Source organism: Peromyscus eremicus, chromosome 9 (genome assembly GCF_949786415.1).
Source record: "Peromyscus eremicus chromosome 9, PerEre_H2_v1, whole genome shotgun sequence".
Taxonomy (NCBI): Eukaryota; Metazoa; Chordata; class Mammalia; order Rodentia; family Cricetidae; genus Peromyscus; species Peromyscus eremicus.
Window position 1 is genome coordinate 58,539,479 of NC_081425.1, and position 27,339 is coordinate 58,566,817.

At 52.3% G+C, this 27,339-nt stretch overlaps 1 protein-coding gene across 1 annotated transcript; it reads left to right on the plus strand.

Annotated features, from left to right (window-relative positions):
• The first annotated feature begins 382 nt into the window (after window positions 1-382).
• On the plus strand, window positions 383-17,339 carry Blk (BLK proto-oncogene, Src family tyrosine kinase). The gene is made up of 12 exons (XM_059274369.1): window positions 383-487; window positions 2,071-2,122; window positions 3,537-3,630; window positions 4,446-4,544; window positions 5,722-5,825; window positions 9,387-9,533; window positions 9,872-10,024; window positions 10,903-11,082; window positions 12,142-12,218; window positions 14,273-14,423; window positions 15,174-15,305; window positions 17,134-17,339. The coding sequence occupies exons 1-12, from the start codon at window positions 383-385 to the stop codon at window positions 17,337-17,339; spliced, it is 1,500 nt and encodes a 499-aa protein (XP_059130352.1).
• The last annotated feature ends 10,000 nt before the right edge of the window (window positions 17,340-27,339 follow it).

Sequence of the window (27,339 nt, forward strand, 5' to 3'; positions counted from 1 at the left end):
CATTGACAGAGGAGCCCATGGGCCCAGGGAGGAAGGGGGACTTCCCAGTGACATAGTGGCCCACTAGCAAAGTAAGACTAAAACCCAGACCACCAGACATGGGATCAGGCTCATGTAAGATCAAGATGGCTCCTCTACCCAGACTCCTGTCTCTGAGAAACTAGGACCCAGGCCAGGTGATGTCTACGTCATGAACATAGTCATTTTCCTTTTCTGGGTCACTGAGAAAAAGATGGATACCAGCTTAGCTCTTTCAGCCTCTTCTCCCACGCTCTGATGTGGAGAGCTGCACTGTCACGTATTCCTAACCAGAAGGAGGTTGGGTGCAGGGACCCGGGGTTTGTGATCTCTTGTCACTGTCTGCCGCATACTCTCCTACAGGATGGGGCTGCTGAGCAGCAAGAGGCAGGCCGGCGAGAAAGGCAAGGGCTGGAGCCCCGTGAAGGTCCATGCCCAGAGCAAGGCTCCCCCACCCCTGCCACCCCTGGTAAGTCATCAGCCCCCTCCAGGAAAGAGTCTAAGGCACAGGCACCCCCTAAACCAGCCCCTTTAATGTCTAGATGGCTGTTTCATTTCATTTCCTGCTTGGTCACAAATCTATTAGTTTGGGGATAATTATAATCATGCCTGGACCGATGTCCTGCCCTGTCTGTGGGCATTACCAAGATTCCAGCAGAGACCTGACAGGAGCAGAGACTGCCGGTTCCCTTTCATAGATGAGCCCTGGCCTTTCTTCTGACTGTGTCCAAGTGTCACTGTGTCCGAGTGCACACAGTGAGATGTTTATTGACTGAATGAACACAGTGAGATGTTTATTGACTAAATGAACGAACTGAGATGTTTTTTGAGTGAATGAATGTGTAGCTAGAGTTTTCCTGCCTGGCCCACAGTCAGGACAAATCTCTGACACCCGCCAGTCCCACAGCTGCTCAGACCCAAACAAGTAAACACAGAGATTTATATTGCTTACAAACTGTATGGCCGTACCAGGCTTCTTGCTAACTGTTCTTGTATCTTAAATTAATCTATTTCTGTAAATCTATACCTTGCCACGTGGCTCATGGCTTACCGGCATCTTCGCATGCTGCTAGTCATGGCGGCAGCTGGCAGTGTCTCCCTCAGCCTTCCGCTTCCCAGAATTCTCCTCTCTCCTTGTCCCGCCTATACTTCCTGCCTGGCCACTGGCCAATCAGTGTTTTATTTATACATAACGATATCCACAGCATGAATGAATGAGAATATGGGTGAATTCAAACGTAGGCAGGTCAAGTTGTTTCCCTGAGGTGACATACTAACCAGTAGAAACCTAGAACCTAACTTTTAAAAGCTGCGCAATGGATACTAACTTTAAAAAGATGACGATTCCTTACCATCACACTCACCAGAGATATAGAATCGTCTCTTCTGAGCCCCTTAGCTACATTCTCTGTTGCCGTAATAAAACACTGTGACTGAAACAACTCCAAGAGGAGTTTATTGGGGCCTCGGTTCCAGGGTGATAGGAGTCCACGGGTCCAGCACAGTGTTGGTGAGATTTAACCACACTGGTGCATGGTAGATGTAGCTCATTATTCATTGTTCTGTCATGGATTGTAAGGGCTATTCCCATGACAAAAAAATCTTTATGTGTGACTACTATTGTACTAGGTATATGCTCATGCTGTGTCCTGGTAAAAATGAACAGAAGTCAACCCTTGGGATAGACACTAGTGAATATTGATTGAGTTTTTGGGAAACACAATTTTAAGATATTTTTCTTTGCCAATAAATAACAGTCTGCAACATCTTCTTTAACGGTAGAGCCAGAATTTTAATGACGGTGACAGTGTTTTTTCCCTTTTGAAGCTGGGGTAACTCCATACACGGTCAAAGCAAGGATGGCAGGTGGCCTGGGGTGACTGGTGCTCCAAGGAGTTGACAGTGTATACAGAATTTATCTAAGTATCCCCGTACAGTGGCCACTGTCCTTCCTTGGAGTGGGTCCCCACAGGTAATCCCGCCAACTGGATCTCCAGTTCCTCAGTCTACCTTTGCTGCGCACTGCTCACTAACTCTGTTCTTCTTCCCAAGGTTGTCTTCAACCACCTTGCCCCTCCGTCTCCTGACCAGCACCCAGATCAAGGTAGGAATGGGGCACTGGGGGGAGGTTGGGAGCTTAAGAACCTCTCTGTGAGCCGCAAAGGAGACCAAGGAAAGAGTTACGGGAGTGCATCCGCACTGTCGAGGCCTGGCTTGCAGACTCTAGGCCCCAGACTCAAAGGGCAGCAGGACTGCTGTGTCCTTCCCTCTCAGCCCAAGGTCTGGTCCATGTTGGGGACAACGTCTTGCCTGCCTCTTCCATGTCCAGTCTCCACCGGAAACCCTCTAGTCACACGTGCTTCCTCCTTCATCTCAGACTCCACCCTATGGTGGTCACATAACGAATGAGCCTCCTCTTGGGCCAGGACTCGGGCTTTGAGGACTCCCTGGATGGGGCCTCATTCAGAACTGGCCTCCATAGCATCCCCATCACCCGTCCACACCAGCCATCCCTTCACTCACTCACAGAGGACGTGGAGCTTGCAGCATGCAGACCGCTGTGTTCCAGGACAGGGGAAGATGTCACATTGGGTAACACACCTCTCCTGTCCTGAGAGGGACCAGCTTGTTACCTTTATGAGCAAAGTGCTGAAACTGGTGTCCCTTACCTGGCTAAGGACACCATCTTTCCCATCAGACAGGTGATCCCTCACTTTCTAGCAGGGGGATGTCTCCTCTTCAGAATGGAAGCTCGGGGGGAAGGAAGTAACCGAGCCTTTGGTACAAGTTTGAGTCTCAACACTGCCAGGGACCCCTGTCATTCATGCCAAACCTCCTCCCCACAAGGGAAGGTCCCAGCCTCAGGCCATACCACTCATCCATGACAACGTTAGGTCCTCTGCAAGCTACAAGTCTCCAAGAGATTCTGCCAGGTGTTCAGGGGTCCCTGGTGTCAAACCGGGATCATTTGAAAGGTGGTCCTCCATGCTCCTGAGCCTTCAACTGCCTCAGGGCCTCCAGCATGTCAACAGCCCTCCAAGAGAGGCACAGAGCCAGGAGGGACAAGTGCTGAGGGCCACTGGGAAGCTCTGGGCACAAACGCTGTAGGGAGAGCAGGAATAGAGTGGTTACATGACCTCTGGGAGAGAGGCTGGGAAAGGATGCTGAGGGATGTGCCAGAGGCAGGCTGGATGCAGGATCCCAGACTTGGGCTTAAAGCCCTCTGAGGGCTGGCGATGGCTGCCTCCGTGTAGCTGCCCTCCCAAATTTTTGCCCAGGCCTGAGGTCTGAAAGGAAGATGAGCTAGGCAATGAGAGCCAGCCTGCTCCTAGATTGGACATGGGTCTAGGCGTCCCTTCCTGAGAATTCCCCCTTTCTTGTCGAAAGAGTAGCCTCACGTGGCTTCCCTGCCACTAATCCTCTGAGGAGTTGGAAGATGGCTTGCACCACACAGTCCCCCAGACCTCCACCTCTGTCGTGGGCCACAGTGGTAGCCATCTTTCCCTTGTTCTTTTCAGAGGAGCATTTTGTGGTGGCCCTGTTTGACTACGTGGCCGTGAATGACAGGGACCTGCAGGTGCTGAAGGGAGAGAAGCTCCAGGTCTTGAAGAGGTAAATTTCTAGAATACTGCCCCCTGTCAGCACAGGACACCCCCCATTGTCCGCCTCCCTCATTCACCCACCACATCCCCGGGGCACCCCTTGAGGGTCTTCTCCATTGTTATACCCGCCTCCTGTCACCCAGTATTGTCTCTAGTTTGAGCCATTGTCCTTCCCTCCAGGTCTTTCTGGCCGGGTCGTTTCCACTTCCAGCCTTCCGCTCTGCTGTTAAAATCTAACACGAAGCCCCTCTGGACTTCACATAGGAACTCCATTTTGGCTTATTTCCTGTGTTCTTCCTCAGGACACTCTCCAATGTCTGCCCGTGCTCTCCCTGTCCCTCTCCCTTCCTCCACCCTTTAAGCCTACGTCATGGAACCTCGAGGTCTGATTTGTTCCTAAAGTTCTGCAGTGGGTTTGAGCTGAACCCATAAGGGCCCTGACCTTTGACCCTACATAGGTTTCCAGGTCCTCCCTTGTCAGCAGCCCTCCTGGTTTTGTTTTCTTAGTCCCAACTCATTCCATAATTTTGGACATTTCCCACCCATTAAGATGGGGGCTGCTTAGTAGAGGACATGGTCCTCAGGCCAGTCACGCTGTCCAGACAAATCTCCCTTCCTACTCTGCACCAGGACCCCTCCTGTCTGTCACGTGCTCAGCACAGTGGATGGGCCACACTCACACAGCACCTCCTTACCACCAGACTGTCTGTCCGTCTCTGCCATCCTGTCTCTTACCAAAATGGGATCTGTTGGGGATGCTGGGAGCTGCCCAAAACATCTTGGGGGAGCCTCTCTCATGTTTCTGTCTCCCCCTCTTCCCACTAGCACTGGAGACTGGTGGTTGGCCAGGTCACTCATCACCGGAAGAGAAGGCTATGTGCCCAGCAACTTTGTGGCCCCAGTGGAAACTCTGGAAGTAGAAAAGTAGGTGGATAAATTGCCTCAAGCCAGAGGTGGCTGGGCTGCTCCAGCCACTCTGAGTACGGCAGGGCCAGGAAGTGAGCTAATGGCAGCTGTTGATGAGGGGCTGGGAATCATAGGTTCTGGATATCTTCTAACACTCTGAGGGATGCCAAGGGAGTCTGTCTTCCCATCTGAAAGAAGAGCCACCTGCTTCCCGGCTTCTCTGGATGTGGCTATCCCAACGTCTGGTCCCCTCCAGAATCCACAGCGAGGCTCTATGTCCTGCAACCACTCCCCACCACCTCTAGGGACAGTCCCCAGAGGGCTTCTTCAGCATTCTCATCACCAGCTTCCAAGGTCCACCTGAGCTGAGCCACTCACCTACTCCCTCACATGGTGCAGAGACATGGGCATGCGCCATCTCACGGTGGTGACACTGGCCTCCTTCCCTTCCCTTCCCACACCCCGTGGGCCCTGGGTCTTTCTCCAGAACCATGGTGTATTAGTTATGTCTTTTGTCACTATTAAAAAAAATACAGTTTAAGGCAGGATTTATTTTGGCTCATGGTTTTAAGAGAATACAGTCCATCGTGGTGGGAAACAGAGTTCATGGTGGTAGGAATGTACATCTCGGGACCGCTCACAACTCACTGGACTAGGAATTCTCCAGAGCTCCAGCAGGGAAGTTGAGCTGGCCTGTCACCTCAAGTGCCACCCCCGTGGCCTCCAATTAGACCTCATGTCTCAAAGGTTCCACAACCTTCCAAAACGGCACCACTAGGTGGGACCACATACTCAAACATACGAGCCTGAAGGAAGCATTTTACATCCGACCACAAGTGACAAAAGCCCCACGCTGAAGAGAGGGGACTTGGAAGGAATCCAGGCCCAGAAAGCCCCCAGCAGTACCGTTATTCACTCAATGGCAGGAAAATGTCAACCTCATGACTACATCTGGTGCAAGGGGAGGATAGTGGATCAGGCGTGATTTTTGCAGTCTGACACTAATAGAGGTCCCCTAGCCCATGTACTCACTTCGTTCAGGGGAAACATGAGCCTGGAGGATGATGGGAGATGGGATGGAATGGGGTTGCAGGGACTTATGGGCATTTAACTGAACGAGATGTGAGGAACATCTCAGGATTGACTTGGGGGGTGTCACCAACTCTGAGGCTCACCCACTCTTGCTGTTTTCCAGATGGTTCTTCAGGACCATCAGCCGGAAGGTTGCCGAGAGGCAGCTGCTGGCTCCGATGAACAAGGCTGGAGCCTTCCTCATCAGAGAGAGTGAGAGCAATAAAGGTGAGTCCGGTAACCTCACCGTCCCACTTGCTGTGCATGGTCCTGGGGAGCCCCCACTGAGGCCTCAGTCTGGAGTGAGAGGGATTCCCGATGCCTTCTATCCTGTGTCCCTGCCTGGGAGCTGGCTTTGAGGCTGTCCACACCCGCTGTTCCCCTGGCCTCAAGACCACTGGGACCTGGATGGCAGGGGGAATGGAAAGCCCTAGGCCGCGGTGGTCATAAACTAGCGAAGTGAGGCAGACAGGGACTGAGAAAGGAAAGGTACCATATAGCACTCAGTCCCCGGCCACATTTTGGAATCAAAGAGTCAAGAAGCTCAGAGAATCTTTAAAAAGCATCTTGGGCAGAGGCTGGCAGGTCTCGGGAGGCTGGAAAGTGGCCTGTGTCCAGGTGTAGATGGGCCAATGCCTGGTGAATTAGAAGCTGCCAGGCGTGGTGGCGCACGCCTTTAATCCTAGCGTGTGGGAAGCAGAGGCAGGTGGATCTTTGTGAGTTCGAGGCCAGCCTGGTCTACAAAACAAGTTCCAGGATAGCCAGGGCTGTTACACAGAGAAACCCAGTCTTGAAAACCAAACAAACAACAACAACAAAATCAGAGCCAACACCCAAGACTCAGGGATTCAAATCTGTCTGGGACTGAGTCAGTTGCTGCTTCCAGCCTCGGGTCACTGTTTCTCTTTCCCTCCCTTCTCTCTGACATTTTTAAAATAATATTCTTCCCCATCGCTCTCTTTGCTTATTTATTATTGTTTGAAAGAGTCTTGCTATGTAGACTAGGCTGACCTTAACCTTGTATTGCTCTCTTGCCTCTGCTGGGAGCTGGGATCACAAGCCTGTGCCGCCACACCCAATTGACACTCCTTTCTAATGGCTTTGGTTTTGTTTTGGAGACAAGACCTCACTTATTTTTGTGGTTCTCGGAATCAAACCCAGGACCTCAAACACTAGTCAAGTCCTCTACCCCAGCTCTGAACCCTCTACCCCTGAACTACACCCCAGCTCCTTAATATCCTTTTTATTATAAAGTAGGAAGCATGTACAATGCATCCAAAAAACCATGAGTAGATATAAATTATATAGAGCAATAGGTAGACCCCTGTGTAACCACAGCCGGAAGGCAGAACATTCTAGCAATAGAAGAGCCCCTCACTCCTCCACTGGCTCTTCCCTGAGAGGTGATTGGTTGGTCGGGAGCCCTTTCCTCTTTTCTTGGGTTGACTTTCACTCCCTTTTAGCCTTCCACGGTGCTGTCTCTCTATTGTGGCTTTTCATTCAACACTGTGCGATTCTCCATGTGTACACGCATGCTCCTCATAATTCCGAAGCAGAATCCCACCCTACACTGCAAAGCCATAGTCTTTATTTGCAAGCCAAGCAAGAAGCTGCCGCAGATGCCCCATGTGACCCTTGGGATGCCCCTCAGCTTCTCAAGCAGCTGGTTATTGGTTTCTGTGTGAGGACCCACTAAAGTCCTAGCTGAAAGGTAGATGGACTGACTACTCAGTGTTAAGGAATCTGTGAAGAAAGGGTTTAGTAGGGGTGAGTAGGAGTTGAGAGAGGGTGATGGTGAGTGAAAATGACTGTGACTCATTATACGGTGTCAAAACTAGCCGGGCAGTGGTGGCGCACACCTTTAATCCCAGCACTCGGGAGGCAGAGTCAGACGGATCTCTGTGAGTTCAAGGCCAGCCTGGGCTACATAGCGAGATCCAGGACAGGCACCAAAACTACACAGAGAAACCCTGTCTTGAAAAACCAAAAAAAAAAAAAAACAAAAAAAAACAAAAACAAAAACAAAACAAAAAAAAAAACTTGCAAAAGAATAAAAAAGTATGTTTTTTCTTACAAAACAAACAAACAACAAAACAATAAAACGGTGAGGCTATAGAGAAGACTCAGTGGTTAAGAGCACTTGCTGCTCTTCCAGAGGAGCAAGGTTCTATTCCCAACACCCACATGGCAGTTTACAAATGTCTGTAACTCCAATCCAGGGAATTTGACAACTTCTTCTGGCCTCTGGGCCCTGCACACACATGGTTCACAGAAATGCAAGCAAAAAAAAACCCACTCCTACACATACAATAAAAATAAATGTTTAAATACCCATACTAAGCCAGGTGTGGCGGTGTATACCTTAAATCCCAGCACTTGGGAAGCAGAGGCAGGTGGATCTTTGTGAGTTTGAGGCCAGCCTGGTATAGAGTGAGCTTCAGGACAGCCAGGGCATCACAGAGAAACCCTGCTTTGGAAAAAAAAAAAATCCATACTTCTCCATATGCCCAGGCAGCCCAGAGACTTCCCAAAGGCAGGAGGTCCCATGGACATGGAGCTGACGGTATTGGGGTGCTCTTTAAGAACACTCAGTTGCTGTAAGGTAGGCAGGACCTTGGAGGGCTTCAAGCGTCAGGAGCTGTATCTAGTGAAGGAAAAAAAGGAATGCTTTGGCGTAGAGCCAGGAACCTACATAGGTACAGCATCCTGGGGAGAAAAGCTCTTGACCTCATTGTGCTGGTGTGAGGATGATAAACTCCATAGTGCCCGCTCTGGGCCCGTAGAGACCCAGGCACAGCGGCAATGAGCAGGGTGGGGTGGGGAGGTCTGCAGTATCCAGTGTGGGGTCCAGGGGCGAGGGCTGTGGCAGCCTCAAGGTGTGTTGGACGGGAGTGCAGCCTCTTGGCATTCTTTCGCAACTAGGTCGTGATGGACACATTGTCCAAGAAAGACACAAATAAGCCGGGAAGAGGCTTGAGATAGGAAAGCACCCAAAACAATTAGCACAGAACAGGATCAAGGTCCTCATGCGGAGAGGTGTCCAGGTCTGACCCCTTGTGGCAGAGGGTGGGACTGCTCCTCCAAGGCGTGTCTACAGGAAGGGTGGAGTGTCCCCTCACCCCCAAGCCCGCTGCTAACTCTCCAAGTGGCCTCTATTCAATGTCCCTGTCTCACAAATAAAGAGTTTGAAAATGGGAGAGTCTGTGGCAGCCACAGGGCTGGACAGAGGCGTTTTATAAAGGCTCAAGGAAAGACGTTTCTTAGCTGAAAATTCTTCCTTCCTGTGTACTAACCCCTGGCCACCTGCTTCCTTGTCCGTATGAAAATGTCAACACAGGCTGTAAAACACAAGTGTGAATTTGGAAAGACCTCTGGGGAATAGCTTGCTCTCCTTCTGGGAAGGGCATGGAACTGGAGGCCCTGACTGGCCATTTCTCTGGGGAAGTCATCAGGCCTCAAGTCAAAGATACTAAAGCTCCAAGTCCCCTGGCAACCCTCCATTTCTCAGTATCTCAGGCACCCCGGTAGAGGACCCATGTGTAGCTGAGAAATGGTCCTGTCTGTCCCAGAGTTCCTGATGCCCTGGCAGTTTGGGGACTTGAGGGAAAGTCTGGGTCAGATAGCCGATGGGAGAGTAGAGAGTTAAGACAAAAGGAAAGGGAATTTGTGTTGAAATGGCTGAGAGCAGAATATGGAATTGGGGGTACCTCTTTAAGATCACAGGAGCCCCACTCCTAGTCCTGGATTTACATTCCTGCCTCACTTCTCATGTGTCTATTAACCCTCCAGGTGCCTTTTCCCTGTCTGTGAAGGATGTTACCACCCAGGGGGAGATGGTCAAGCACTATAAGATCCGCTCACTGGATGACGGTGGCTATTACATCTCCCCACGGATCACCTTCCCCACCCTCCAGGCCCTGGTGGAGCACTATTCCAGTAAGAGGTGTTGGGGCACGGGGGTCCCAGAGAACTCTTGGGTTCTCTATTGTATGATCCCAAAGTTTATGAATCAACTGGGGGTGGGGGCTGCCAAGCCGGACTTAAGGAATTGCCAAGTTTCAGTTTAATGATTTAAGATCAGTGGCCTAATGCTTGACATGGGGTTACTTGGGAAGTAGCAAGGACCTGCAGTCTCAGAGAGTGCAGGTTCTAGACATCATGTCCTGCCTGCCACAGTGGGAGGGAGGAGACAAGGGACACAGTTGGGGACAGTGTGGTTCCTAAGGGAAGTCTGCTCTGATGGCCTCCAGATTCTCTTTTCTTCCCTGATACAGAGAAGGGGGATGGTTTGTGCCAGAGACTGACCCTGCCCTGTGTGAGCCCAGCCCCGAAGAACCCCTGGGCTCAGGATGAATGGGAAATCCCCCGGCAGTCTCTTAAGCTGGTCCGGAAACTTGGGTCTGGGCAGTTTGGAGAAGTCTGGATGGGTGAGTTGTGGCATCCCGGGTTCCCTCACTCTACTCTGTGTTCTGAGCCTGCAGTGGACACGGAGGCAGACAGCTCCATATGGGCAGCACACCCCCTTTCCTGAGATGCCTGTGAGGGACAGAGGCATAGCTATGTACCTTTACAGATGAGCTAATAAGGCTCAGATGCCAAGGGACTCACGTTGTTGCTCTATTTTCCTTGTAGTAGAAGAGACTCGAATCCAGCTCTCCCTAATTTTAAACTTACGTACACTTGACCATTTTATTAGGTCCTCAGAAGCCATCCATCAGGCATTGGGAGCCAAGAGCCAGGAAGCAGGAGCTCCAGGGTCTGTGCAAACAGAAGCCACACTTGCTGGTGTGAGACTGTGGGAGCTCAGACCCCAGTGCCCACACCATTCCATCATAGCGGCTGCTGCTGCTGCTGTGTATTTGCAACACTTCTCAAGCATAACATAAGGCCCTTTGTCTTATTCTGCTCTGGTCCACGTCTCTGGAGCACAACTTCAAAGTCCCATTCTGATGCCTCCCAGAGTCTCACACCCAGAACTGAGGCACCTCTAGCTGGAGCTACAGACCTGGTCCTCACAAGGCCTAATACCCTGGGAAGGGCAAGCCCCAGCTACTGCCTATGCCCTTTAGTGGATATCGTCCTATTTCCCTCAGACTGCATGAATCCCACCACAGCCTGGGGCTCCATCATGGGGTCTGTAGAGACAGGCTGACATCTTACACAGACATGCACTCTTATCATCTATTCCCCTTCGGAACTGCATGTTCCAGCTTGGGCCTTGGGCCCACATAGAGTAGGGCTTGAATCTGTGGTGAAGGGTTTTCTTCCATGCCTGAGTGGCTCCTCCATTCCCTTGCCCTGTCAGGTTATTACAAAAACAATTTGAAGGTGGCCGTCAAGACCCTGAAGGAGGGAACCATGTCTCCGGAAGCTTTCCTGGGCGAGGCCAACGTGATGAAAACCCTGCAACACGAGAGGCTGGTCCGTCTCTATGCTGTGGTCACCAGGGAGCCCATCTACATTGTCACGGAGTACATGGCCAGAGGTGGGGCCCTTTCTCTCTCTACAGGACAGGGCTTAGAGGGTAGAAACGAGAGTGGAGCATGGTGGTGGGTTGGCCTGGCTGGGGGTTCCTATGGGGGATCTGTAAGCTTTATCTAATGAGAGGGGAGGCTGAGAAACAAGGGAGAATCATCTTCACAGAGCTTTGTTCTCAGCTCGGGAAGCGCAGCCTTCCAGAGCATGGAGTTTGCTTCTGGAGTATGTTTTCCACGTCCAGAGCATGCATGCCCTGTGTTTCCAGAACCTCATTTTTGTTTCTGCAGCACACACATCATACTTTGATCCCCACTGTGATGGACAGAGCCTTGCAAAGCAGGAAGAGCCATAGGTTGGGCATCCAATGGTGGAACCCAGTTCCACCTCTTCCCAGTTACGGGAACGTTGCCAAGCCTGTGTGTGAACATTTCACAGTAACGGGTGTCAGGGGAAATGGCACCCAGCAGCCTCTGTATGAGGTCCGGTGGCCTCTGCAGTGTCTCCACAGGGGACAATTGACCAGGGATCAGACCTGGCTCTACCTTCTACCTAAGGGACCTCGCCCCTCTTATGGCCCTGATGTCACCTTGCTTCCTGCAGGTCCTCAGTGTGATCATGCTAATTATAATAGTTGTCACCAAGGGAGCCGGCATCATAGACTGTGCTGGGTGCCTGCCTCCTGGCTGAATATTCAAGAGCACCTATCTGGCAGTGGAGGAGTCTCATTTTTACAAGCCCCAGCTCTCCCTCCTGGTGTCTTCTTGTTAATGCTTCCCCTAGGGGAAGTCTCCATCAAGGAGGAAAATGGACCTAGGAAGGCACATGGGAACATCATGCTTGGAAAGAACATTAACCTCAGGCCCAGAACTGGCATTTAACTCCAGCTCTGCTGATCTAAGAGACCCCAGACAGGTCCCTGAACTTGGCTGAGAACTAACTTTTGGAAGTCTAGGGGCGAGTGTTTTCATGAAGTATGAGGCTCCGCAGACATAGGCAGACCCTCCACCGACCAGGACCACAGAGCCGGGGTCTAGTCGCTTTGCAGTCACTGTCTCTCTTTTCCTAGGATGCTTGCTGGATTTTCTGAAGACCGATGAAGGTAGCAGATTGTCCCTTCCAAGGCTGATTGACATGTCAGCCCAGGTTGGTGAACTATGACGCAGAGGAATCCTGGAGTCATGATAACCCCTCTGTGCTTTGTGACTATACTGGATCCCCTGGTGAGAGGCTGTGTTGGTCAGATGTGAGCTGGGCTGTGAAGGACAGAAAGCCTGAAGTACTAAGTGTATAAGCGCCTAGAGGTGGACAGATGAGAGGCCCTGCCCACTGATGTCTTCTGCTGGGCACAGAATCTTAGCATGGAATGACACCTTACTGTGTCAGATGACTTTACCACCCACCCCTGCCTCTTCTTAGCCAGCAAGAAGGGGATGGGGATAAAATTCCACCTTCTTCACTCTAGGGACATTCCTGTTACATTTGCTCTTACATGTCCTCCTGACTCCATTTGCCTTGATGACCCACTTGGCTGCAAGGGAGTCTGGGAAATGTAGTTCCAATTCTGGGCAGCCATGATGGGATATTAGGAAGGTAGAGATCATGACCGTGTTGGAAAGCCAGGGTGTAGGCAAGAGTTCTGTTTAGCAGGTAGTCAGGCATGCTTTGCTATTTTGTTCTTCAAAGCATCCATCCCGTCCCAGAACTCCCAAGTCTTGATGCAGCCCTGGAACTGGCCCTAGCCTGATTGGCAGGCATGAGCCATGTAGAGTACAAGGGACATAACGTTCTAGAGACACCCCCTACACCTACACACACACACACAGGCACGCACGCACGCACGCACTCACGCATGCAAGCACACACACGTATGCATGCACTGACGCACATCTACCATCAGGGAATTCCAGACCTCGTCTGGACTGGCCTTTGGTTCCCTCTGGGTCCATGGATAGAAGTCTCCAGCTTCTGTGAGGAGAGAGCAGAATCAAGATGGGGAGGTGTCTTTCTCCCCTGGGGATTCTAGCTGAGGGGTCTAACTGGCAGGAAGACACATCTGGTGGCTCTGAGTGCAGCTGTTAAAACTGGAACTCTCAGCAAGAAAGCTGTGGTCTGTGGTCAGGCCGTGAGACATGCTGTCAACACATACAGAGCTATGAAAGGGAGCCTTCTTGCCCACACTTTAACCCACATGCCTGCTTGCCCACTGTAGCTTCCTACACTGTCCCATATTATCTGCAGCTGGCATCAGACTCAGGAACTGAGGTCACAGAGTCTTTTTCCACTGGGGTAGCAGAGACCTACTGAGGTGCAGAAAGTTAACCCTGGCCACTGGCTTTGAGGCAGTCACTTCCTGGTCAGGAACCTTCCTTTATCTCAGGTCAGGTCATTCCTTTTCCTTCTCTCTCTCTGCCCATTCTCTTTTAACCCCACTGCACAAAGACCCTCCCCCAAGGGGAGGTTGTGAGAGTATGTACCTGAGTTCCTAGACAAGTAGGATCCGTTCAGAGGCCGGAAGCCTGCAAGAACAGAAGAGAGCTGAGGTCACTTTATCCATCGATCAGTGAGTGACCAAAGCCTTAATGACCTGGCTCAGGTGCTTGGGACAGACGAGGCTCCTCTTCGATGAGAACCTCTGTTCCCCTAGATTCTACTCTCACGCCCCAAGTGCTCACCTGGGACCGGTGCAGGTTCAGGGCCTCAGCCACAGTCAGCTCCTTCAACATTGACCCTAACTCTGTGTGCTAGAGATGACTTCTCAAGTCCCAGGTCAGAGCTGTGACCTCCTCGCTACCCAGGAAGTAACACAGCCTGTTGGACATTAGTGATTCAAGGCGTGGTTGGCTCTTCTGAGAGAAGTGTCCACTGAGGGAGCAACCCTGTCCTTCCCTGCTATCCCTGTACACCCTGTTCATCCCTTCTTCTCCCCCACTCAGCCCCAGCCTTCTTTTGCTATCCCTGGTCAGCAGAACCTGGGAGACAGTTGCCTGGAAAGGGAGGACAGGGTGTGGATGGCAGCCTAGGGTGTTTGACGGCAGCTTCTCTCTGCTGCCCTGGGCTCTGCGCTGGTCTCATGGGGAGGGGTGGATGCTTTCTCTCCCCCGCTCCCCACCCAGCCTTGTTCCTCATCGCCTGGCAGGGGATGTGAGGCTGGTGGGCTCCATTCTTGCTGCTTTTCACCACGTGGCCTGTCCCCTCAGATCGCAGAAGGGATGGCTTACATTGAACGCATGAATTCCATCCACCGTGACCTGCGGGCAGCCAACATCCTGGTGTCTGAGACCTTGTGCTGCAAAATCGCTGACTTCGGTTTGGCCAGGATCATCGACAGTGAATACACTGCCCAAGAGGGTGAGCAGACTCTCCCCCCACCCACAGGGAAGCCTTTGCACTTCTCAGTTCCCTGAAGCCCCCTTGAACGTCTCCTTGGTGTTGGAGATGGGTAGGGAGACCATGGGCCTGTGTTTGCCATGACACTGGGTTCTTTCCCAGCTAGTGCAGTGCTTCCTTTCCCTGGATGGAGGGAGGCTGGGCAGAGAAGCATCTCATGCAAAGGAGCACCTCGGGACCCTTTGTTCCTAACAGCCTTGGAATGCTGAACTATCTCCCTCCCCAACCTGGAGACTCCCGTGTACATGAATCTAGTAAAGGAACTGAGGAACCCTGCAAGGGCACTCCCTTCCCACTTGTCTCATCTGCTGATCCCCAGACTAAGTTGAGAAAATACTTTTCCCATCCAGTTTCTATCATCCTCCTATGGAAGGAGGGGGTCATGGAGCACACCCTGGAAGACTCGGTCCTAACTAAAACTAAGCATCCCACTCTCGCACCCGAGTGAGGGTTGCCATGGAGCACTCTGCTCTGTTAATACAAGGAAGCAGAATTGACTTTGCAGGAAGACTTCAGTGTGTTGAGCAAGCAAGCAGTATAGGTTGAATGCACCCTAAGTGGTAGAGTCAGGAGGATAGCCAAGGCCTGGGGATCCATACTTCTCCTCAGGGGACTTCAGGCTGGCTCCTGAGACTGAGAAAACAGTGTTGAGCCTATGGGATGAGGGTGGAGAGTTGGCAGTCCCTGGAGCTAATGCACTTCTCCTGGCAGGGGCCAAGTTCCCCATCAAGTGGACTGCCCCAGAGGCCATCCACTTCGGGGTGTTCACCATCAAGGCTGATGTATGGTCCTTTGGAGTCCTGCTGATGGAGATCATCACATATGGACGTGTTCCCTACCCAGGTAGGTACTGCCCCTGGACTTCTCACCATCCTCCTGGAACATCCTCATAGTGGCTCCCCAGGCTCAGTATCTATAGGTACTACACACTGGTCAGAGCAGGGTCCTATCACAGGGACCACACACTGGTCAGAGCAGGTTCTGTCACAGGGACCACACACTGGTCAGAGCAGGGTTCTGTCACAGGGACCCCACATGGTCAGGGCAGGATCCTGTCACAGGAACCATATACTGGTCAGGGCAGGGTCCTGTCACAGGGACCACACACTGGTCAGAGCAGGATCCTGTCACAGGGACCACACACTGGTCAGAGCAGGGTCCTGTCACAGGGACCACACACTGGTCAGAGCAGGGTCCCATCACAGGGACCACACACTGGTCAGAGCAGGGTCCCATCACAGGGACCACACACTGGTCAGGGCAGTGTCCTGTCACAGGGACCACACACTGGTCAGGGCAGGGTCCTGTCACAGGGACCACACACTGGTCAGGGCAGTGTCCTGTCACAGGGACCACACACTGGTCAGGGCAGGGTCCTGTCACAGGGACCACACACTGGTCAGAGCAGGGTCCTGTCACAGGGACCACACACTGGTCAGGGCAGGGTCCTGTCACAGGGACCACACACTGGTTAGGACAGGGTCCCGTCACAGGGACCACACACTGGTCAGGGCAGGGTCCTGTCACAGGGACCACACACTGGTTAGGACAGGGTCCCGTCACAGGGACCACACACTGGTCAGGGCAGTGTCCTGTCACAGGGACTGAGGCCCAGACCTGCATTTTGATTGTGGGCTTCTGTCTCCTTGCTAGCATTGCTCAGGCCACAGGGCTTCATCCTTCCTCCCAAAGAGCTCATATGGATCCCCAGGAGCAAGCACAGTGAATGCTATGAGACAGCTTGTAGGTTGAGGACAAGATTTTCAGCTTAACCTCACCCCTCAGGGTGGGATCTCCAAAGTTCTGTCCTGAAGTGAGGACCTGGACTCCTGCCCAAGTCAGGAGAGCCCAGGCAGCCACTATGGGTGGTTGTTTTCCACAGCATCCCCCTCCAGCGAATACTTACATAGTAAATACACATCCAGGAGAAGCTGCCTGTGATTGCTGAAAACCCCATAGTTCCTTCCCAGCTCTTCTCCAAACAGTGTAAAGCAAAAGGCATCCTTAAATATGTCACCAAGGCTGGGGAGATGGCTCGTGTGTGTGTGTGTGTGTGTGTGTGTGTGTGTGTGTGTGTGTGAAGTGCTTGATAGGCAAGCATAGAGGACCTGCTCCTGGTTCCCCAGAACCCAGGGGTAACTCTGGGCACAGCAGAGCAGGTCAGTAATCCTGGCACTCTTACAGTGAGCTGGGGGAGAGATTGGAGAGACCCCAGACGCTCAAAGGCCACCTAGCCTGGAGTATGCAATAGCAAATAACATAGAGAGACCCTGTCTCAAACACGAATGAAGGCAACGATAGACACTGGATGTTATCCTCTGCCCTCTGCCCATTGTTCTGCTCTCACTCTCACACACACAGATTAGAAAAAAAAAAAAAATTAGATGGCCCCAGAACCAGACGTAATGGCTCAAGCTTATGATCCCAGCACTTAGGAGGCTGGGACAGACAGATCTTGAGTTCAAGGCTAGCCTGGGCTATACAAGAAAACCGTGTTTCAAGAAACAAAGCGGTATGACCCCGACACCTATGTGACCTTCCAGGGTTAGACTGGCCATAGTGGGTCAGAACCTGCTGTCTCTCATCTAGTGCTGGTCTACCGCCCCCAGGGCCAGTCACGGCACTCCTGGAGCACCACCTGCCCTGATGCACCCTATCCACCCTCCCGCAGGAATGAGCAACCCCGAGGTCATCCGAAGCCTAGAGCATGGCTATCGCATGCCGTGCCCGGAGGCGTGTCCACCAGAGTTGTACCGTGACATCATCACTGAGTGCTGGCGGAGCCGGCCAGAGGAGCGACCCACCTTTGAGTTTCTGCAGTCGGTGCTGGAGGACTTCTACACTGCCACGGAGGGCCAGTATGAGCTGCAGCCCTAGCCACCCGTGGGCTCTGCAGGGCTCCCTTCTGCTGGATGCTTACTTCAGGTTAACATGCTTGCACCTGGCTCTTCCTCCAGCTCAGACAGGTTGTGAAGTCAGGGTGGAATGGCATACCTACTTCTCAGTTGAGGGAACCAGGGGACAGAGATGGCTTCACCGTAGGGCACGGACTCTCGAGGCAGAGCCTCGGTCCACCCTTCACTGACTGTGTGCCCTTGGGCAAGTTACCGAGCTGCTCTGTGTCTCCTGTTCCTTGCATGTAAAACAAGGAAGGGTTGTATTAGAACTTACCTCCAACTGTGTTCGGACCTGGGAGGGTGCTGAGAGCTGAGTCTCAACTGTTAGTGATGGGCAGTGTGTAAGGCGGTCCTTACCCAGAGGGTGGCTGATGGCAGGTGACCAGAGCTCCTACTTCTCTGACCTTCAGAGCCTCGACAGCAAGGGTCTCCCTGTCTGCTGCTCCAGAACCACGGGCCAATCCTCCAGGTAGCCCTGGCCTGGCTGTCTCCCTCCCCCCACCCCACCCCCGCACTTTGGGACTTTTCTATAATAAACTCCTGAGAGTTTTACCTTTCTCCAGGTCTTTACTGATCACACAATCAGATGCGACACACAAGGTGTGTGTGGAAGGCGGGGAGCACCCTGAGCGCCTCCCCACATCCAACACCCAGCAAAGGACACTGGGCACAACTGGCAATGTCTTTCCTGGCCAGCAGGTGGCGATCTCACCCCACAAAACCCCGTGTCTGGACAGAAAACCATGAGATGGGATGGGGATCCCCCCAAGTACAGCGACTCTCTCCCCTGTTTTTCTGTCTCCCATGCATCCTGTTATGTTTATATAGGGTTCTTTGGGGGGGGACAATTTAAGTTTATAGAAAAATAAGCAGAAAGAGTCCAGTTTCCATAAACCAGAAATGCTCAGTCCTTTTAGTTATTAACATCTTGCAATAGTGAGCATGCTTACTCCTCCTGGGGGGGCGATATTGACACACTTTACATCAGGGTTCACACGCTATCCTCTGTGTTCCACAGAAGCTTAAGGGCACCGATCCATCAAGCACAGTTTTTCCGGAATAGTCTTCCTGACCTAGGGATCTGCCGGTATCTCTGCCCTAAGCTTCCCTGCATGCTGAGGTTACAGGCACCCACAGTGATGTTTGGCATTTTACATGGTCACTAGGGATTCAAACTCAAGTCCTCGTGTGTGCAGAGCAAAGTGTTCTCATTAAGCCCTCTCCACCCCCTGTGGCTTCATATCTAAATGTGTCCAAGGGGGCACTAATGACTGCCCAGGATCCAGATCTGGGCAGCTGATCTGAGTGGGCTGTTGGGACATACTATTTTCCAAGAGTTCTGGCTCCATGGGAACGCCCCGTGGCTCTTCCTGGTTCTGGTGTAGAGGTGACGTCAAAGACTGGCTCACTCTGGCCAAGCAGAGGCCCTTGCCCTTCATCCTGGCCCAGGTGAGGCTGGAGCCCATTATAGACCAAGAAGAGTTGTCTCCACAAGGGGGCGCACTTTCCCCGCATTGAAAGAAGGTCCCCTTGTGTGTTCTTGTTCACAAATTTACACAGGACAAAGAGCCTTCCAACCAGAAGGTGACACAGGAGAGTGGGGGAGGGGTATGTAAAGAGAGGGAGAAGCAGAGAAAATAGGAATAGAAAAAACATCAGTTGGGGGAGGACTCATCTTGCTAACGGGGCAGGGAGGTGGCTGTGGAGTGCTGTGTTCTCCCAACCATGGTGGTGGCCATGGAGACACTGGCAAGGAGCCTGTACTTGAGGCATCTGGTCATATGATGGTTGCCCCCTTGCCCAGAGCTCTGATGAAGGATACAGACTGAGCCTGGGAAGCCCAGGACCATTATGACCTGAGATACGTATCTGTTCTCCCAGAACCGGGGCACACTAACCTACAAAATGAGAGACAATGGATGTCTGGGATAAGATAAAGTCCAAGCACTTTCTCTCACAGGTTACGTGGTACAGTGCGTCACACCTCTGAGCCTCAGTTTCCCCACCTGTGAAATGGGAACACACCAGGTGTGCTGTGAGGTTTTGCGGTGACAGTTCACCTGTGCACAGCGCTTATTTCAGAGCCTGTCTTAGAGGAAGTTGCAGGAATGCCTGCTCGTATTATAGTCACCGAGAAGCCTGGGAGCTCTGATTGGCAGGCTCCCAGGGTGACTGCATACCATCACTTTCTGGGATCCCCTTCTTGGGCATGCAACCCCCTTCAGGGCTTCACCCTCTGCCACTGAACTTCGCTGGCTTCCTTTCACATCTATCCAGAGCGTGGGGACATGGGTGGCACTTTCCAGGGGTGTGACTGAGTAAGTGACCCGGTTCCTCCTTCCTCCAAGCCTGCAGCTCCTTGGGTGTCAATGGTGCAGACAAAACTTTTTTGAAGGGCTGTTTGAAGAACTCAAGAACACTCTGGAGATACAGTGGGGCTCACCAGGGCTCCTGTAGCCCAGTGGCTGCACCCAGGCATTCATTTCTTACTGTTCTGCCAACTGCAAATCCAAGGTCAGAATGTGTCAGAATCCCACTCCTTTATGAGGCTGAGTACTATTCCGCTTAGTAGACATAACACTTTATCTTCATCCCCTTGTCTGCTGGTAGACATTTTGTGATAACCCAGCTGTGAACACGTGTGTCCTCTGGACCCATTGCTGGAGTAAATGGCCATTTGAGAGGCTTGATTTTGAGAAACCAATATACTGTCACATCATTTTTCTTCATCCTCTATGTCCCAGGTTCCAGTTCCTCCACATCTTCGTGGCACTTGTGGCTTTCTGTTCTTTTGGTTTGTTTTCACAGGACTTGTGCTAATGGGCTGAGGGGGGCAGTCCCACATTACTTGTAATAACCCAAGTTGTCCCTGGAAGCCTCCGTCCAGAGGTGGATTGATGTTGTAGAGTTGTATCACACGCTCCTGGTAGTCTCCCGGTACCTGGGGCCTCTGCACTCTGCTGTCCCACTGGACAACAGTCACCAGGCATGGGAGTGCTGTGGGCCTGGCTGGGAAGCCCAACTGTGCAAGTCCCAACTAGACCTCTTCAGACCCTGCTTGACGGGCTGGCCCCACACTGTCCTGGGATCCATTCATGAACCTCCAGATGTCCCCAGGTGTCCCCAGGAAGACCTGATGCACACATGCTCACATCCCCACTCAGATCTGTCACTATCAGTCAAGACGCGTGTCTTGTTCTGAGGCTTTGTCTCGAAGGGATAAAGAGACAGAGGGACACAGTGCAGAAGGCAGAGCAGGAAACCAGAGGGACACCCAGACCTCCCACAGGCTCATGGGCATAGGCTACAACCCAGCTGAGTCTGGAGCACCACTAAAGAAAGGCTGACGCCCCACACCGTGTAGAATCTTCACACCATGCAAACGGGACCTTTATAAGCAACACTGAGTATGAAGGGCCAGTTTCTGAAACCCCAGGAGGTCCTCATGCTACAGATGAGGAAGCAGGCACAGGGAGCCTGTTAACTTACCACACAGCTGGTGAGAAGCAACCGTCTTTGGAGAGAGAACGTGACGGTGCCAGGGTTAAGGACACCCACAGGATGCTGGATCGAGAGAGAAGCTGAGCTTCCTCCGACTCAATGCAGCCCTTGTAGGTCTTCTGTGGCTGCCTTGTAGAAGATAACGGGACACAGTCAGAAATGCTTTCTGGAAACCTCTCGTCTATTCCAGCATGAGCTCGTGCCTCTCACAGGTGGTAAACTGAGGCCAAATGAAGTGTTTTCCGAGGACCTGGGGTGGCATGGTGAGATCTGCTTGGCCAGTGACCTCAGCTTCTTGGCGACAGATGGTGGCTTGCTCTGGGATCTTCAGACCGTGGAAATACGTGATGAAATATACTCTTATGAACTCTCCCAACCAGACTGGCCACTCTCTGAGAAGTCCTGTTCCCTAGCCAGCCGCGAGGCACTTCTGTGAGAGCACAGGATGGTGTCTTTAGAGTGATCATCCTACAAACAAGCTACATTTGGGCCAGCACAGCACTGCCGTCTGTAGGGCCTCCCTGTGCTGTCTGTCTGCCCTTTGATGTCTTCACTTATCCAGACAGCATACAGAAAGACATCCAGACTATGATTCACCACTGTAACCCTAGGAAGTGGGGTCGGGACCTTGACTCTCAGCACCAGCCGAATGCCTACCACCATAGGACTCAGCCATAGGCCCCGAGGATAACATTCGTGTGACAAATGGGGAGCAGGGGATATACCCCAGGATGAATGAGGTCTCGGGAAATATTTTTACAGAGGTTAAGCAAACTCCGGGTCAGCAAGGGAGCTGAGGGGTCATGGAAAATGACAGGAAGCAAGGAAGAGAGAGACAGGCATCGCTGAGGCCTCTAGCCTGGTGGGCTCTGCTGCTGGATGGTGTCCCAGCTGTCCCTGTCCTGAAGAGTCCCTCTTCACAAGGTCACCATCCCATGCTCCGTAGAATCACAACTCTGCCTGACATCACTGGAGAGTGTCCAGCACACTGTTGAGTTAAACTTGCGGGTGCACAAGGCACATATCTGGCTGTCGTGGAAGGTGGCGACTTTATTACTTTCTGAGGTCACACTTAACCCTGAAGAGAAGCATCCAGGAACAAGACAGGGTCCCTCCCAAGGAGAGCGTCTGTCTTCACCGCTCCGGGAAGCAAGGATGCTGTGCTCCCAAACAAGGATGCTAAGACAGTCCCCAGGCCAACAGTGCCACCTGTGTGTCACTGTGTCTAGGCTTCACACGTGTTCTCAGGTCACTTCTCCGCCCTCGGGTGTAGTCTGCCATCCCCTCTCACTTTGTGATGAACAAACCAAGATCTGAAGGTGAGGTTCCTGCCAGTCTTCCTTGCTAGGACCCCGACGGGTGGGCTGAGCCTCTCCCCGACTCTGCAGAGCCTTCTTCAGCTAGTGTCCTGGGAGAGGTGGAACCAGATAGCACAGAAAGAACCTGGGTAGGCGACGGCCTCAGAATTCCCAGGGCCTGAACTCAGCCCTCATCTTACTGGGGCTCCCTCCTTTGTCGTGCGTGGGTCAAGCCATGGAAGAACCAGCTATGAAGGAGTCACCCCTTGGCTCCGCCACAGCTGGGCTCTGGGACCCTGGACAGTTACTTCTCTTCTCCATCTCTCGGAGAGTCTGTGTGACGTTCGGGAAGCTCCAGGCCCAGGGTTCTGCATACAGCAGAACATCATCAATATATGCACATTCCCTTCCTTCGGACACACTTGAAAGTGGAAAACCAGGCCGTGAAACACCTTCCCTGGAGTCACCTGGGGGTCTAGCCTGCCAGATTCTAGCTCCCCCAAACCCCCAACCTGCTCTCCCCCATGTCCACCTTGCACCTTGGCCCCTGGACCACCAGGTCTGTGTGGGCAGCACAGGCTGATGGAGGCTGACGGGAGCTAGACTCAGGGCTGGGGGAAGATTCCTGAGGACTGATGAGGTGGAGGGAATGCTGCCCAGCAGCTGACAGGGAGTAGGGGGAGGTAGGAGAGCCAGGGGAGTGCATTATCTCAGACTGCTGCCTTCTGGAAGGGCCAGGGTACCATCTAGGGCCATCTCTGTTGAAGCCCTTGCCAGTACCAAGGTCAGCCTGCTCTCGCGGTTAAAATTAGCCTCCTGGTCATTGCCCCGGACTGTAAATGGCCTTTTCCCATGAACCTCTAGGGCCTGGTCTCTCTCAAAGATCCAGCTGGGCTCTGTGCCCTCTGCTCTCCAGAGAGCAGGAGACGACATATAAGACCGTTCTGGAGGTGAGGATGGCAAGGCACAGGCAAGTGCAGGTGTGTGCATGGGCTGCATGCTGCACACGAAACATCCAGCCAACCCAGAGACCCCAGACAGGGAGTGACTGTGGAATCCTGTAAGCCTATTAGCACCGTTCCTTCGTTATGCTGTCTCTCGCCCACCTCCCAGGTTTCCACGTGACAGCTGATGAGGTTCCTCAGCATATTGCTGGCCCCAGTGCTGCACAGTAACCCCACCCCCACCCCCTTCCCACATATGGTGCAGTGCTTGGATGTGCATGAATAAGTAAGTCGGGAGCAGCAGAAGGTGTCATCGGCTAGGCTCTGCCCTCGGGCGAGCTACGCGGTGTCTGTCTCTCACTGTGTCCCAGCCTATGGCACAGGAAGGGCTCCATTGTGTTTGCACTATACGATTGAATGGTAGAGGAGCCAATATTCTACCCTGTTTCCACAGCCCATAGATAGTGGCACATCGAATCTGAATAACCCACTGGAGCAGGGCTCAGTCCAGGCTAGAGTTCAGGAAGAGCTGAGACAGAGACGAATCTCACTGCTCACAAATCTGGGCAGACAAGTCCAGGCTCCAGCCTGCTTGCCATGTGGCCTTCTACAAGGCTGTCCCAAGTTCAACTTCCCTCTGGCAAATGCATTCTCTAAGCAGAGGCCAAATAGGGGCTGGGTGTGACAGTGACTCTGTGGCCCTCGGGACCAAGGTATGCTGCCCTGAAAGGTGGCTGCTAGGATTTTACAGGTTGAGTTTTACCAGAGGAAACTCGGGAGTTAAACAGCCTGGAGCAGATTGCCCTGGCCATGAGTCCTGCTGGAGACTCTCTGAGTGACCTCTGATCAAAGTTAAAGTATGTGTCATCGGGGAAGAAAATATTTGCAGTGCCTGTATAACAAAGGATTACTGCAAAGAAAACCCAAGAGTAGGGGGTTGAGGGGGGGGCTTCCTGTTCCTAAACACCCTGGAGACAAGAAGTGATAAGAGTGGAGCGGTGCCTGGGAGAGCCCCTAACAGCCTGGAAATGGAAAAAGTGCTCGGCGCACCAGCATACGGGACAAGGCAAGCTAAACACCAGTACATCACCTTCTGCCATGAGACAGCAAGGTGGCATTCATGCCACCAATACATACTGCAAAGGGTGTAGGAAGCTGTCACTGTCATAAGGTTGATGAGAGTGCTCTGTGATCAGGCTCAGAAGCCTGTGAGCATGCGTGCTTCGTACACACACACACACACACACACACACACACACACATTTGTGGGGTTGTTGCGCATCTGGAAAGCTACCCCCCCCCCAAGCAAAGCATTTCTCCAAAGAGAAACAAGCAGGACTTGCCTACAGTGCTTTAATGTTTAGACTTGGAAAGGCAACAGGGCTGTTAAATGACTGCTTTCTCGTGAGTGGGCTCTTCAACATGTGGAGACAGGAAGACGTGAACCACAGGATGGGAAGCAGAAATCGTACCTGCTCTGATTATACACACACACACACACACACACACACACACACACACACACACACACATTGTATTTTTTGTTAGCCACAGGCTTATGTGAGGACCACATGATACCCACCCGAGAGAATCTCCTGACCTCTGGGAAGCGGGTGGGTGGCTACCCCGGGAGAGTACTGTCAGCTCTCTCCCTCCTGCCTCCCAGAGTTCTTTACCGTGTGGATGCACTAATGGGTTTGGAGAAGGGAAAGGCCAGGCCTGTGGGCAATGATGGATGGATCTGTGCAATTTGGCCTGGTGGCAGAGAATGGATGATGTGACCCCCACAGGGTCCCACCCTGCAGCTCAATACCAGGCCTTGTGTACCAGCCCGGCTCCACCCCACACCAGCCCATTTCCACTACATTCGCCCTTTCTGGGTTATCAGCTCTTTCATTCCTCCAGGAAGGGGGGATCTAGTGGGAGGCCCAAGAAGCTCAGCCACCAGCCCCAGGCAAAAGGGGTGCGGTGGCTGAGGTCAGTGTCCCTGTGTGTGGAGGCACTGTTTGAAGGCACCCACCACCTTGCACACCTCAAAGACAATTGTCTTTTTGTGGCTCTCTTTTGCTATGCACCAGCCATTAAATGTGTCCCTACGGTGCACCATCTGTGAACGAGGCAGGAACACCAATATAGTCCTGTCGGGTAAATCCCAGAGTTCCCCCTTCACAGATGAAGAAACGCTCAGAGATAGCAAGGGACTAAGTGACCAGAAAACATGTGGCTGTGTCAGGACCAGCTGTGGCTGTGTACACATGGGCAGACCAGGACTTCTGCTTAGGAAACAGAAGGTCCCAGTGGACCCCAGCAATGCCAGCCCTGGGTCTCCTCTTGGGCCTCTCATCGGTGACGTACTCTGTCTCCCTTTCCTTGGAAGTGAAGTTGGTCTCGGGAAGTGGAACTCACACAACTGTCATGAACAAGCCAATCAACTGCGAATGTGTCTCCTGAGTTCGGAGGCAGTAAGAGGAGCAGAGAGCACTTTATGGGGTCCATGCTCTGGCAGGGCCTCCTGGTACCCAGGTTCCTCTGAACTAATCCAGGCCACCTGCCAGTCTCACTGTCCCAACTGAAAGACAAGTGAAGTAAAAGCCCCCATGGGAATAAGGAAAGTGTCCTGGGTGTTCCAGCTAGCTCACAGGACCCCAGGAATTCTCATACCTAGAACGGAGATCATAGTGTCGGGAACTGAGCATCTCTAGCCCTTCATCACCACCCTCACTACCATTATCTCCACTATGGCCGTCATTATCACCTTCAGCACCACCATCATCACCATCACTACCATCACCATTATCACCACCATCACCATTATCTCCACTATGGCCATCATTATCACCTTCATCACCACCATCATTACCATCACCATTATCTCCACTACGGCCATCATTATCACCCTCATCCCCATCACCACCATTATCACCACCATCACCATCACCTTCATCATCATCTTCTTGTCACCAGCTAATCTCTGCACCTCCGCTTCCTCATTTTAAAATGGAAAGGACTGCATCATCGTTCATGTCCCTTCCAGCTCTATAATTCTGACGAGCCAAGGTGGGGTTTCTTAGATGCTTAGTGTTCTCGAGGAAATAGGATGTGCAGAGCTGGTGTAAAAGAGTCAGCAGTCAGAGAAGGTTTTCACTCTGCGGTGAGAATTTACAAAGCTTCCAGAGACTTGCCTGAGATGTCCCGGAGCTGCCTACTCCTTGAAAGCCAGCCCCTGGCGGTGCTGCTAGGCCTTCTCCAGGCGCCTCATCTCCTGGAAAGCGAGAGTACTGCCCTACTTTTAAGATCTCCAGTTTGACAGCATAGTCTAGAGTGAGTTCAGGTTCTACCAACCCTAACCTTCTAGGAGGAGGACCCTGTGGGGCAGCCTCTCAGGGAAGTGTGCAGGGGTCGAGGATCTGGAAAAAAAAATCCAGGGAGGAAACCGAAAGAGTCCAAACAGCGTGATTCTCTGTCTGCAGACGGCACCTGAGTCTTGGAGATTTAGTTTGTCTCCATTTGGTTTTGAAATCACAGCTCCCTCTGGGTTCTGCTGCCATCTCTGCAGGGAAGATGCTGTCCCAGACCTCAGCACAGATGCTTAGATCCTTAGTGCTGGAGGACTACAAGGTCCCCTGGTCACATCTGTAGACATTCAAGCTCTGGGCTTTCTAGCTGTCATCCAAATGCTTTTGTGCCCTAGTTCTTAGTTTGCAGACTATTTTACTCCTCCTACTTCCTGAGGCAGCGACTACCTCTTAGAAAGCTCCTACTCTATGTTCCTCACTGTGGGAGACGATGATGGAGGCTTGGAAAGGCTAATTAGGGAAATCTACTACCACATTCATTCTCTCAGATGCCAGTGATGATGGTTATACCTTTTCTAGATCAGTTCCCAAGCAGTTGACAATACAGGGACCCCAGCCAGTGCCCAAGAAGAGTCAGAGGGTAAGGTGGGCATGCTACTGAGGAGGGGCATATCACGGGTGTGGATGGGTTATGGGAAGTGAGGTACCATGAAGGGGTGGATTTATTTGGAGGCCATGAATGTGGAAGGGTGGGTGTGTCATGGGAGAGAAAAATATGTCATGAAGGGGTGAGGGTATGCATGGCATAAGGAACAGATCTAAAGGAGGGGTGTGTGGGTGACAAGGATCTATCTTAGAGGGATAGGACTGGAGCAGAGGGCAGCCATCTCCTTAACCCAGGGTCTCCCACCAACAAATCTGACCATGTTTATAAAGCCAAT